Consider the following 14,692-nt stretch of genomic DNA (forward strand, 5'->3'; position numbering starts at 1 on the left):
TGCTGTGTTCCTTCTTCAAGTCTTCAGAAAGGCTTTTAGCTTTCTCTTGAATCAGCATTAAGCTGAGCGGGACTCGACGCTGATGCTGATCTTGCATCCGCACACTGAGAAGTTTCTCCATCTCCTCCATCACTTTTATTTTCCCCCCCACACATGAACATTTATTAAACATTTTTGAGTATTACACACAATTTGTTTCTTTTACTTAGCAATTTTTGGCATTTTTCTGTCAGTACTTCATGCTTTTGAACTGCTGCAGCTGTTACATTTTATAGACATATTGGTTAGTTATTTCTTATTAATCAACATTTGGGCCGTTTCCAAGTTTGAAAAAGAAAGTTGCAACAGATACTCTTGGGTCCATTTCTTTGTTCAGGATTAATTTCTAGAAGTGGAAGTTCTGTGTCCAAACCCAGAACATTTTGAATTTTAATTCATATTGCTAACTTACACTCTAAAAAGGTTGTACCAATTTATAAGCCAGAAAATGCTTTTTTTTTTTTTTTTTGGATACTTAGTCTAAATCGTTGCTAACGTGATGGGTAAAACATGTTTTAATTTTTATTTTTTAATTCTGTGAAGTTTAGTTTCTAACTTACTAATTTTGGTTTCTAGCAATATTCATTCTCAATTTATTACCTCTGAATTTTTTAGTTTAGCCATTATGCTTGATATTAGATTATTCTTTTTTGTAAAGAGCAGCCGATTCTTGTTCTATCATTGTAACATCCCATGCAATCTCACTGAAGATCAGAAACAAAGTTTTTTAAGGTCTCAGACCTTCTCCTTTAACCACTGAAATGTAGACTCGTACCTGCCTCTTTACTATCCCTGCGGAATATCCTGGAGTTTACCCCCCACCCCCCACTCCCCTTTATTTATTTATTTATTTATTAACATCCTTATTGGAGTATAATTGCTTTACAATGGTGTGTTAGTTTCTGCTGTATAACAAAGTGAATCAGCTATACATATACATATAGCCCCATATCTCCTCCCTCTTGCGTCTCCCTCCCACCCTCCCTATCCCACCCCTCTAGGTGGTCACAAAGCACCAAGCTGATCTCCCTGTGCCATGCGGCTGCTTCCCACTAGCTATCTATTTTACATTTGGTAGTGTGTATGTGTCCATGCCACTCTCTCACTTCATCCCAGTTTACCCTTCCCCCTCCCTGTGTCCTCAAGTCCCTTCTCAACGTCTGTGTCTTTATTCCTGTCCTGCCCCTAGGTTCTTCAGAACCAATTTTTTTTTGGATTCCATATATATGTGTTAGCATACGGTATTTGTTTTTCTTTTTCTGACTTATTTCACTCTGTATAACAGACTCTAGGTCCACCCACTTCACTACAAATAACTCAATTTCATTTCTTTTTATGGCTGAGTAATATATTCCATATATTCTATATATGTGCCACATCTTCTTTAACCATTCATCTGTCGATGGACATTTAGGCTGCTTCCTTGTCCTGGCTATTGTAAATAGAGCTGCAATGAACAATGTGGTACATGACTCTTTGAATTGTGGTTTTCTCAGGGTGCATGCCCAGTAGTGGGATTGCTGGGTTGTATGGTACTTCTATTTTTAGTTTTTTAAGGAACCTCCATACTGTTCTCCATAGTGACTGTATCAATTTACATTCCCACCAACAGTGCAAGAGGGTTCCCTTTTCTCCACACCCTCTCCAGCATTTATTGTTTGCAGAGTTTTTGATGATGGCCATTCTGACTGGTGTGAGGTAATACTTCATTGTATTTTGATTTGCATTTCTCTAATGATTAGTGATTTTGAGCATCCTTTCATGTGTTTGTTGGCAATCTGTGTATCTTCTTTGGAGAAATGTCTGTTTAGGTCTTCTGCCCATTTTTGGATTGGGTTGTTTGTTTTTTTGATATTGAGCTGCATGAGCTGCTATATCCTGGAGTTTTCAACTTATTGACTCCTGGTCTGAGTGAACAGAATTTTTTTCAGAAGTGTGATATAAAGTAATTCACAGTCCCTCTTTTGATCTAATTTTAATAATTGAATGCTAGCTCTTCTGTTTATAATCCATTTCTGACCTTTGGACCCATTTGCCTAGCTCCTAGCTCTATGGGCTCTGGTTGTTTCAATACATGCTACCAGGGGACTCTCCCACTTTGGGCTGTCTTGGTAGATATTCTGCCCTAGGCAGGTGCTGGTCACCTATTCTTGACTCCTGATGGGTATTCAGGCAGTTACAGCAAGAAATGTTTCACAAATGGTATCTTATGGAGTCTAGTTAAGATTAATGGGGAATAAAAGTGCTTTGTTTAGAAATAATTATCCATGGATCTAAAATCAACAAAAGTCTCTATAACAAAAAATACATATTTTTTGGGGGGTGGGGAGGGAAGAGGAGGCTTGAAATAGATCAGAAAACATTTTCACATTAATTGTTCTCTTCATATACTTCAAATATTTACTTAATGCCTTTCTCCTCCTGGACATCAGAAAGAACACCTCGATATTCTGGGATAAGTTTATATTTTTCCAAATCAATTTTTGGAAAAAATGTGTCACTTTCAAATTCCTGCATGATTCTTGTCACAAATAGTCTAAGATGGCCTGGCTTGTTCGTGGCTTCCTTATAAACAGAACTGCCTGTCACTATCCAAACCATGTCCACTTTATCTGTTAATTCTGGTTGCTCAATAAGTTTTAAGGCATCATTCAGACTTTTGGCAAGAAAATGAGCTCCCTGTGGAGGTTCCTTGAGTTCTCTAATGAGAACTATATTAATTCTGTCCCTTAAAGGTCGATTCTTCTCTGGAATGAATGGCGAAGCAGGGTTTCCTACCCATAATCACCAAATTCTGTTTACCTTCTACTGAAGAGGTTGTGGTCATTCTTTGGAAATACCTGTATTCATTCCTGACCAGGGCCCAGGGCAGGTCCCTGTTCTTGCCGATGCCCATGCTCTGCCCATGTACACAGCGACCATGCAGTTTAGTGGACGAACCACGACAGCGGCAGAAAACACTTCCGAGCTAGCATGTCACACTGACGCGGGGATTACCCGCCAGCTTGGCGCGAAATTCCTCCATCACTTTTCCACGCTTCTTCTGTATTATTGTTGACATCATCGGCATGGCAGACTTCACACATTCCATGATCTTGTTCTTTAGAATCATGCCGGTGGTTGAACGATTCATGTTATAAGAATGAACGACGTCTACCATCTTTTCACCCCACTCCACTCTCAATTATTTTCACTTTTGTTTCCATTGTTATCCCTTTGTACTTCTTAGCAGTACCAGCTGCAACATCGCTGTTTTTACGCTTGCTTCTGGACATCCTGCGCTTAAAATAAAGGTACTGTACTCTATACAGTACTGTACAGTAAAGTACATAAAAGCACAACCACTTGTAGAGGATGCACACATGTGACAGTGTGCTCCAGACACGTGAACTAACTTATGTGATTGGACATGCGAATGCATGTTCACATTTTGAAAGTTCACAACTTGAAGGTTTGTATGTAGGGGACTTACTGTATCTTATTTATTTACTTGGCATTGTAGACTCAGTGCCGAGTAGAGTGTCTGATACCTAACAGATGCTTAACACATATTTATCGAATATATGAATGGATGAATGAATGAATGACTTGTGGGTTCCAATCCAATTTATTTACTTAGTTCACCAACGTCCTCGATACTTGTGGATCAGTCTAATGAAAATTAATTTCTGTAATAAGGCCATTTTTCTGAAGAGTCTTGGCATGTTTTTTTTTAACCCAGTTCTACACGCCACCTTTTTCATTTCTGTGTGTTTGTTTCCAGCTAAAATTTCCAGTCTTCCTCCTCTTTCATGTAAAAAAGTCTTACCCATTCGTCACTAACCACCTCAATGGCTCAGTCTCCACCAACCCTCCTCTGATGACCCTGGTTAAAAATGGCCGCTCCCTCCCAGAAACACCAATCAAATTGTGGTGGTAACTCTCTTCTTAAGTGTATTGTACAAATTACTTCCATATTCCTTTTTTTCCTTTTTTCATTTTTTTTTTTTTTTTTTTTTTGGTACGCGGGCCTCTCATTGTTGTGACCTCTCTTGTTGCGGAGCACAGGCTCTGGATGTGCAGGCTCAGTGGCCATGGCTCACGGGCCCAGCTGCTCCACGGCACGTGGGATCTTCCCGGACCGGGGCACGAACCCATATCCCCTGCATCGGCAGGCGGACGCTCAACCACTGCGCCACCAGGGAAGCCCCCTTTTTTCATTTTATCCTTACAATTTCCCTGAGTCAGAATGTTGGACAAATGTTACTCCCCTTCCACAAGTAAGGAGAGATTTGAAGCAGTTAATGGGTATATTCAGGAACACAAGCCTAGAAAACGAAGGAACATGCACCAGAACTCAGATCTCTTCTATCCTCCTAGTCCCTTCCTCTTTATACTGCTGTATGATGCATATAGTCTCATGCTCTGGAATACATTATAATCACTTGGTATTAGTTTTATCTTCCCTACTGGATTGTAAAATTCCTCCAGGCCCTAACTTCTTGGGCTTGCTAATAATATTAACTAAATCAATAAATTAGTAGATCCTCAAAACTTTTAAATCAGGAATTAAGAAAAAAAAAAGAAAAGATTTGTAAGCTGCTTTTGCAATGGGTATAAAAGGCAAAAGAGCTGCCAAGTTGGTACAGGAGTTGGAAAGCACTACACTGGCTTCATTTGTTGGTTAATTTTTACTCCAAAAGGCTTTACTTAAAAAATTACTAATAATAGGGCTTCCCGGGTGGCGCAGTGGTTGAGAGTGCGCCTGCCGATGCAGGGGACACGGGTTCGTGCCCCGGTCCGGGAGGATCCACATGCCGCAGAGCAGCTGGGCCCGTGAGCCATGGCCGCTGAGCCTGCGCGTCCGGAGCCTGTGCTCCGCAATGGGAGAGGCCACAACAGTGAGAGGCCCGCGTACCGCAAAAAAATAAATAAATAAAATAATAATAATAATAATAAATCAGAAAAATAAAATAAACAAAAAAGAAAAAAACGAATAACGAAGTGGGTCTTTCTATATCCAAGTCAGTACAAAACCATTTGTGGGGTGGAAGGTTACAAGTTTCTTTGTAATTTCATCTTACATATAGCCAATCATATGGCGGGAAGGGGTGGAGTAAGCAGATTGCCACTTCTGTTGCCCTCATGGATGGGAGAACCGTGGTCTTATGAAGTATGATCAGTGGTTGGGCGGGGTGTGTGTGGGAGGGCAGGTTTAGAAAGGTCTGGTGTGGGTCTCAGGGAACGTCAGGGAACTTCGGCACTGCACTTAGACTCTCTGGGTCTCTCCTGGTCCGGCATCTGATGAAACCAACATCAGATCTAACATCAGACTGCAGGGCTTAAACCCAGGCTCTCAGGTCGGGATAGGGGAAGGAAGACAGGCCCCATCACGCTTTGCCCCACGAGTCCCAACGTTGGCTTTAGGCCTGTAAATCTGAAACAAAGAAAAAACTCCTCCACAGCCTAGGGGCCCCAGCTAGGATCTGACCTTTGGCTTGAGGGGACAAGTTGGTCTGAGCCTGGGTGAGAACGAGATCCCCTGGGGCCCCGCCCTCCACTAGCGCAGCGGGAGAGGCATAGGTAAAACCCGCGAACGGACCGCCCTAACTAGTTTGTCCCTGAGGCCGCCTCGTAGGCAGCGGGGCGTTCCAAGTGCCCCGCGCCGCACTGCTATGGCTGCCCGTGGCGGCGTCGCCACTGCCGGCGAGGGCCTTCGCTACGCTGAGTACTCGCCGCCCCCGACCAAGCGGTCGGACGCCGACATTGACCGGAGACTGGTGAGTCTGCCGGCTCTCCTGCCGTTCTCCCGCTCCAACCTGCCCGAGCCTACCTGCTAGCGCTCCCCAAACCATCCCCCTCCCCCGCCCAGTCCCTGCCTCACCTCTCTGCACCCTTACCTCCGAACCGGGGTCGTCCCGGTGTTCATCCACTATCTTTGTCCCACCCCTCATTTATTCAGAGTTGATGCTCCTCGGTGCCCGGCGTTGACGAGTAGGCGTGTTCGGAGAATCTCTGGTCCCTCAAGGAGCTTTCATTCTTGTCGGGAAGACAGACCAGAGAACAGGCAATTGCAGATGCAGTGTGATAAGTGCTGTAGGATGGGTGTTCCCATCATGTAGGAGGAGACCCCAGTCGAGTCTTTCGGGGCTAGGGCGTGAGGCCAGGGGAGGCTTCTAGGAGAAAGCGCTGTAACCATCGTTGTAAAACTAAGGCCTGAAGAACGAGTAGCGGCAGACTCGGTGAAGAGGAAAAAGCGTTTCAGGCGCCAGTAGTATCATCTACAGAGTCGTAGGCCAGGTAAACAGGGCCCAGGCAGACATAGTAAGGGGTCTCTTCAGGCAGAAATGTAGAGCTGGGAAAAGAAACTGTCCAGTGGAAACATAATGCGAGCCGCATACGTGTTTTTAGATTTTCAGTAGCCATATTTAAGAAGTGAAAAAAATAGGTGGATTTAATTTTAACAATGCATTTTTATTTAATCCAGTATGTCCACAGTGATATTTTGACGTGAAATCAATATAAACATTATTTTTTAAAAAAATAAATTTATCTGTTTATTTTTGGCCGCGTTAGGTCTTTGTTGCTGCACACAGGCTTTCGCTAGCTGCCGCCATGGGGGGCTACACTTCGTTTCGGTGCGCGGGCTTCTCTTGTTGCAGAGCTCGGGCTCTAGGCGCGTGGGCTTCAGTAGTTGTGGCACGCGGGCTCAGTAGTTGTGGCTTATGGGCTTAGTTGCTCCTTGGCATGTGGGATCTTCCCCGACCAGGGCTCGAACCCGTGTCGCCTGCATTGGCAGGCGGATTCGTAACCACTGAACCACCAGGGAAGTCCCAATGTAAACATTATTAATGAGATGTTTTACTTTTTTTTTTTTTGGTACTAAGTATTTGAAATCCAGTGTGTATTTTACACTAACAGGACGTCTCGGTTCGGACTAGACACATTTCACATACTTAGTTGCCACATGTAGTTAGTGGGCCACCTTACTGATCTGTGCTGTTCCCAAACGGGGGCCAGAACATAGGAAGCTTCTGGTAAATCACGTGAAGAGGTTGGGGTATCCTGAGGTACCATTTTGATGAGCTTTAAGCAGAGGAGTGACCTGTTGGACAATTGTAAAGTTCTCTCAGGCTATGTGTGAGAAGAATGGATTAGTTGGAGAAAGTCTGTTTTATCCCTTTTCCACACCACCTTCCGTGTTGATCCAGCCAACAGTGATATGTCTTGCCCTTAGATGCACAGCACTTGTTGTCCATACTGTTCGTTGACTAGTCATACACAGTCTTGTGACATCTTTTATGTTGACGTGTCATTTTCCAGCATTTTTTTGTTTCCTAAGAGCAGAGACTGGGTGTTTACTTCAAGTAAGCACTCAATTTGTAAGCACTCAGTTATCGTTACTCAATTGATAAATTTCTGGAACAGTCAGTGGGCTGGAAAGGTTTCAGAAAGCAATATGCTTTTGTTCAACAGACATTTCTTGAGCACTGCTGGATACCAGCCAGGTATCATCCTTGGAAGAAGTAAATGAACAAAACAGATAAAAAGTTTGAAGTAGCAAACTCTTTGAGTTCCTGCTATGTCTGATTCATTCCGTACCACAGCCCTGTGAGGAAGGTCCTTTTCACTTGTCACTTAAACGAGGAGACGGAGACTCAGAAAGTGGTAACTCATCCGGGTTCATTCTCCTAATAAGTGGTGGGCCTAGGGTTCTAAATCCTAACACTCTTTCCACTGTGACTTGCTGACTCCTTAGAAATAAGGCTTTCTTTCTTTTTTTTATTATTTAACTTTTTTTTTAATTGAAGTATAGTTGATTTACGATGTTATGTTGGTTTCAGGTGCACAGCAGAGTGATTCGGATATATATATATATATATATATATATATATATCTCCAGGTTCTTTTTCCTTATAGGTTATTACAAAATATTTCAAAATATTAAGGATAGTTCCCAGAAATAAGGCTTTCTGAATAGAGTGTTCAGTCTGTGATGTAAACTGGATAAGATATTAGGTTAGGCAGAACTCATCTCTCTATGGAGAGTTGTAAAAATCTCAGTACTGGACTGATTTGCAAGGCAATTGGAGCCCTACGGTATTTTGAAGATAGAAATGATATTGGTGATTTTTTACATCTGTAGTTACTTTTCTTTAGAAAAGGGAGTGTATAGAATCCAAACTATCAGTTAGGAGACATCTTTAGTAGTCTGGGCACATGAAGGCTAAAGTGTAGGCCAGTGCTTCTAAACCTGTCCAGCCCAGAGCCCCCTTTTTATAATAAATATTAAAGTTTCCTGTAATATCCTAAAGATTTATAGGCAATAAAAATATCCATAAGCATAATTTTAAAAAATCAGTGTACTGCTCTAATTGAAGCATAAAGGTAAAATAAGTATTTTATTAGAAAATAACGTGTCTACTATTTAAATATGTAAGTACTCAGGCATGATTACATTAGAAGACACAATGAAGAACTGATCAGTTGCTGGCATATTGCACCAGTGCAAAGAAATCATTGTGATTGGGATGGCTATAAATGCAGGCTGATTTCAGATGTATTACATTGGCAGTTCAAATACCATAAGGGTCATTGTCATCGACAAACTAATTTTTCCCAAGTTGTGAACAATTTTTGGTAAAATTTTGAATGAAACAAAGTGGAGTCTTACCTCAATTTACATGATAGCTGCAATTCTGGAAAATTCAGTCTTCACTAAAATGGTGCAAAAATGATATATTTTATATGTAGTAAAGTCCTAGACTAAGATGATCATACATAGGCTTTTCACCTACTCAGTGTCCAGTAGAGTCTTTTAAAATCTTGAGGGATGCAGGCAGTTGTTTGTTGTCCTGTGTTGTCTCATATATTTTAGGACTTCTAGGATCCATAGTCCTCAGCCACTAAATAGCTTCCTTCCTATCCAGCTTATCGTGACAACCAAAAAATGTCCTTGCAAATTTTCAGAAGGTCCCTAAGGGTCTGTTCTGCTTCTGTAGGGAATCACTGGTCCAGGCAGTGACCAATGATGAGGTGGAACATAAGAGAGTTGATAATAATAACTTTGGGGAAACTTAGAAGTACTGAAAGTGATGGGAAGTTGACAAAGTGTAGGATAACAAAGAACAAATGACCTAAGTATGGGATGTATTTGCTAATCTTATTGAAAATAGTAGAAAATCAAATGTTTGTCAAGGAATTGAAGAAGACATTTTTCATACCATTTTTTACAAAGATGCAATTTATTTTAAAGTTTTTGAAATATATATCTGCAGTTGTAGATGTTAAATAACTGTCTCATGTAAGCTTTCCTTTAGGGATTAAGAATTCAGGTTCATTAGCCTGTTTGGGAGATTAAAAGGTAAAAAGGTAGGAGGAAATACCTGCATAGTACTTTGAATAAAATACTATCTTACAATTAATTGTTTAATAATCACAAGTCATGATCAGACTTTGCTTTAGCAAAGCTGCTCCTCATGGACAAGTAGAAAAGAAACTTTAAAGTCAAGAGGAGAATATTAATTTTTAAAGCAGTTTGAACAAAACTCAGTTTGTATGACTTGGTAGCCTTTCAATTTTCAGTACTTTCCTGAAGAGTGTAACTCCTAGTATTATTAGGATGATGTAACATATAAGAAAATTAGCCACATATATGTTTCAGTGTAAGCAAACCTGATACATGAAAATCAAAACCTATCAAACGTGTAAATTATCAAGTGCTTATTCATTACCAAAAAAAAGAGACCACTTTTATTTTTCAATTCCAATTGGAATTTAAAATATTTTACCTTGAAGCTTACCTTTGAAGAAATCACATGGATTATGAATTGTATATCCATATTTTTAACCTTGCCCTATTCTTTTCTTTTTTTTTTTTCTTTTTTTGCGGTACGCGGACCTCTCACTGTTGTGGCCTCTCCCGTTGCGGAGCACAGGCTCCGGACGCGCAGGCTCAGCGTCCATGGCTCACGGGCCCAGCCGCTCCGCGGCATGTGGGATCTTCCCGGACCGGGGCACGATCCTGTGTCTCCTGCATCGGCAGGCGGACTCTCAACCACTGCGCCACCAGGGAAGCCCAACCTTGGCCTCTTCTTTCCTCACTGTTCCTTTCACTGTAAAACAGTGTTCCTATCATTGTTATCATAAGAGGAGGCTAAAATGTAAGCTCCCTGAAGAGGGACTTTGCTGTCTGTGTATTTCCAACATTTATCGGTTTTTTGTTTTTTTGTTTTTTTTTTTTGGCTGCACCTCGCAGCATGCGGGATCTTAGTTACCAAACCAGGGATCAAACCCACATCTCCAGCATTGGAAGCACTGAGTCTTAACCGCTGGACCACCAGGGAAGTCCTATTTCCAACATTTATAAACGTGCCTGTTATGTGGTAAGCACTTTAAAAAGAAATTGTTGAATGAGTAGATGTTATTCTGGAATGGGAAGGGACGAGAAGAATGGAGTTAATAAGAATTTTCAGTTGTCTACCAGTGAGTCCTACAAATAAAAATACAAAATGCAGCTTATCTAAAGTGTAGCTCATTATATCCCCTCCGTATGCATGGTGATTCTCGCCTATCCACTACCTTGAATAATGCCATCAACACTCCACTTTCTCCCTTCTCACTGTTATTCTGTTGATCTTTAGCATCTCTCCTCTGACCTGTTGTATTGATAATAGCCTTTAAAAAACAGGTCTCTTTGCTTCTGGTCCTTTACCCTTTTTACACTTCACACAGCCATCAGTTATTTTTCTATACTACACACCTAATTACGGTACCATAATTTTTTAAATTAATTTACCAAGTTCCTTTCTATAAATTTACCAAGGTCCAAACTTCCCATGGTAATTATATAAATTGTATAAATATGCCATTGTGATATACAGGACTGTTCATGAACTAACCCCTAAATGACTGACTTACACAGCTTCATTCTCCATCTCCTTCACTGTACTGTACCCTGTGCTATGACTTTACTTACTGTAGTTTTCTCCTCTGTCTGAAATTCGTTGCCTGGCAAACTGCTGTTCTTTTTTTTTTTTTTTTTTTTAATATATTTACTTTATTTATTTTTATTTTTGGCTGCATTGGGTCTCCGTTGCTGCGCGCGGGCTTTTCTTTTAGCTGTGGTGAGTGGGGGCTACTCCTCCTTGCGGTGCGCAGGCCTCCCATTGGGTGGCCTCTCTCGCTGCAGAGCACAGGCTCTAGGCACGCAGGCCTCAGTACTTGTGGCACTCAGGCTCAGCAGTTGTGGCTCGCGGGCTCCAGAGCGCAAGCTCAGCAGCTGTGGCGCACGGGCCTAGCTGCTCTGCGGCATGCGGTATCCTCCCGGACCAGAGCTCAAACCCCTGTCCCCTGCACTGGCAGGCAGTGATTCCTAACCACTGCGCCACCAGGGAAGCCCCTGCTGTTCATTTTTTAAGACTCAGGTTACTGATGTGAAGCCTTACCTGACTCGAGTTCCCTTTCCCTAGTAGAATAAAGTCGTTTTATCCTAAGTACTTCCTTAGAAAGTCATATACAGTTTTTTATTAAATTATTTCTTATAATATATCAAAATTATTTATATATGTATAAGCACCTAGGTTGTGAAGTCTTAAGGGCAAGAACTTATATGCTTGCTTCTGTGATTGGCATTGCAGTCGATACATGGTAGTTACTTAATTGTTTATTAAAGGAACAGCTATTAACTTTTATTACTACTGAGTGGCTTAATAAACATGGATGTTTGGTTCAACATATTGATGCATGTATTCCTTTTCTGTTGGATTTCTCCTTATGTTAGTTTCTAAGGGAGAAGAGTCTGTGTCTGTCTTGCTCACTACTCTGCCCAGAATTTAGCACAGAGCCTGTCATAGATGCTAAATAAGTATTTGTATATTTATAGATAAATGCTAAACAAATGTTTGTTGAGTGACTAGTCTCCATATTTCTCCATCACAGCTACCATTTTGATGCAGAATTTATTATTTTTTAAAAATTTTCCTCTGGTACAACTGCTGTCTATCTTGAAACTTAAATGTTGCAGTCTCAAGATAGAAGTTTTAGCATTTTATAACACTTTCAGGCAGTTCATATTTATCTAGAAGGTTATTTACTGCTTTTGCTGTTTTGGAAGAATATAATGCCTTAGGGAATTTGTAAACAATTTTGATGCATTTTTTTTCCCCCAGCAGTAGCAGCTATGATGGAGTGGGCTGTTTTCCCAGTTCTCAGAAATTATTTGATTCAAGATGGTGGAACATTTAAAGTAATGTGTGTTTGTGTGTGTGTGTGTTTCTGGTGGATATTTGAAACTAGGTGATAGTAACAGATACCTGACTTGGCCCACTTGTTGATTTGCTGGCATTATTTAAATAGTGCTTCTTCTCCTTTTTGAAACATGTCTTTTAAACTAAAATTAGATATTCTTTACAGGCAAGGACCAAGTTTTAAGGATCCTTGTTCTCTCAGTTCTCAGCATGGTACCAGCCTTGGTTACTGCGCTATAAATCCACTGAATAATTAAATTAACAAAGGAATGAAACAACTAGATGGAAGAAAAACAGAGGATTAGAGGACATGTTTTACAGTATGGTGAACTGATGGCCTTAAGGAATAAAAAAGACTAAGATAAATGATATTCTCTCTCTGATTTTTTTAATGGTAAAGAGAGGCATAAAATATAAGCATGTATTAAATATTAGGTGTAGTCAGAGTACACATGATGCTCTGACTTCTTCTGACGTGCTTTTCCAAATTTTGGTAACTTTATTGCTTGATGCCTCTGATAACACAGGCAGTCTCCAACTCTGTTTTTAAAGTTTGTCGATTCAATTCAGTATAATAGATTTTTTTTTAACACCAAATACATAGAAGCTATATATGTGGTGTGTGTGGGGAGGAGATGAGTGAGCCAGGATTGCCACCCTCAAGGACAGAGGGCAGCAAGCTTCTTTTGTAAAGGGCTGAATAGTATTTTAGGTTTGCAGACCTTATGGCTTCTGTCACACTACGAAACTCTGCTGTTGTAAAGCAGAAGCAGCCATAGACGTACAGCCTAGCTGGAATGATGTTAAAGTTTTAGTCACCAAGAACTTTATTACTGCATAGTACTTACAGTATTTCTAGAAGTGTTACGTGCTTTTGGTAAAGATTTTTTTTTAATTAATTAATTAATTTTTATTTTTGGTTGCATTAGGTCTTTGTTGCTGTGTGTGGGCTTTCTCGTTGCAGAGCACGGGCTCTATGTTCGTGGGCTTCAGTAGTTGTGGCACGCAGGCTCTAGAGCGCAGGCTCAGTAGTTGTGGTCCATGGGCTTAGTTGCTCGCTGGAGGTAAAGAATTTTAAGTAAAAGTTTTAGTAAGTGCCATGAAATGATACCTAATTTGTATATTTCCATTTGGGGTAACCCATTTCATTCTTTCCTTCCAGGCTAGAAAGCTTGTGATATTCTACTATTCAGAAACAGTTTAGAATCGTTGACTCATTTACTCTCAGTTTTGTGTCAATGGATCTATTCCTAGCACTAAGTTTCTTGTCTATATTTGATCAATATGGTAAGGTTTCTTAACTGAGATTTTGTAGGGGATTGTTTCAGGTGCTTGTAGTATAAAATCAGTTTTGGCCAGTACAAAAGCTGTGACCATGTGGGATCTTCTCATGATTTTTGTTTTTTAATAACCTTTATTTTTTTTCTGAGTTTGTTTGTCCTCAAACAGTGCTTCCCAATCTTTTAAACTTTTTATAAGGTAACAAGTTTCATACCTGTCTCTTGCCCCCATAATATTAGTAATATTTTTTATTTTAATCATTGAATATATAAAAATAAGGTAAAAATATGCATGAATGTATTGAGTTTATGATATGCAAACAAATAGTTAGGGAGGAAATGAACTAACATTTAGTGAATGCTGTTTACCAGGCACTGTATTACATTCTTCCGCTTCTCATAATAACCCATGAAGTTAGATGTTACTTTTCACCATTTTACATATAAGAAAACTGAGGATCCAAGAGGTTAATTAACTTTCTTAAGGTCATATAGCTAGTAAGTGGCAGGACTAGGATGTGAAACCAATTTTGACTCTAAAAGTCCTTGACTTTTATACTGTACCATATTATTTCTCCATCATTTAGATATCAGAAATTGATGAAATTCAACTCCAAGAAATGATATACAGTCTTGGTTTTTGTGGTACTTTTCATAGTCTTCAGAAGCTTCAAGATATGTTTTAAAATTCTGTTTTTTTAAATAAATTTATTTTATTTATTTATTTTTGGCTGTGTTGGGTCTTTGTTGCTGTGTGTGGGCTTTCTCTAGATGTGGCGAGCGGGGGCTCCTCTTCTTTGTGGTGCATGGGCTTCTCACTGCGGTGGCTTCTCTTGTGGCAGAGCACAGGCTCTAGGCACGCAGGCTTCAGTAGTTGTGGCATACAGGCTTAGTAGTTGTGGCTCACGGGCTCTAGAGCGCAGGCTCAGTAGTTGTGGTGCATGGGCTTAGTTGCTCCACGACATGTGGGATCTTCCCGGACCAGGGCTCGAACCCGTGTCCCCTGCGTTGGCAGGCGGGTTCTTAACCACCGTGCCACCAGGGAAGCCCTGTTTAAAAATTCTTAAACTTCAAAGCAGAGTTAATTTTATTTCACCTTAACTCAGAAAGGAAGAAAAGAATACTGTTTAATGAAATTAAGCTATA

General features: G+C 40.5%; 1 protein-coding gene and 1 pseudogene across 2 annotated transcripts in view; one reads left to right on the forward strand and one right to left on the reverse strand.

Moving 5' to 3' along the window:
- Positions 1 to 2,439: 2,439 nt before the first annotated feature.
- On the reverse strand, positions 2,440 to 2,935 carry LOC307065173 (dihydrofolate reductase-like; annotated as a pseudogene). Its single transcript has one exon. The product of its transcript is annotated as a dihydrofolate reductase-like (transcript).
- A 2,742-nt stretch (positions 2,936 to 5,677) lies between these two features.
- Positions 5,678 to 14,692, forward strand: part of DNAJC15 (DnaJ heat shock protein family (Hsp40) member C15) — a 66,673-nt gene continuing 57,658 nt past the window's right edge. The window contains exon 1 of the mRNA XM_079721854.1: positions 5,678 to 5,798. Coding sequence (XP_079577980.1) covers positions 5,694 to 5,798 — 105 coding nt within the window. The 5' untranslated portion in view covers positions 5,678 to 5,693. The remainder of the gene's footprint in view (positions 5,799 to 14,692) is intronic.

The sequence above is a fragment of the Hyperoodon ampullatus genome (assembly GCF_949752795.1).
Source record: "Hyperoodon ampullatus genome assembly, chromosome: 16".
Taxonomy (NCBI): domain Eukaryota; kingdom Metazoa; phylum Chordata; class Mammalia; order Artiodactyla; family Ziphiidae; genus Hyperoodon; species Hyperoodon ampullatus.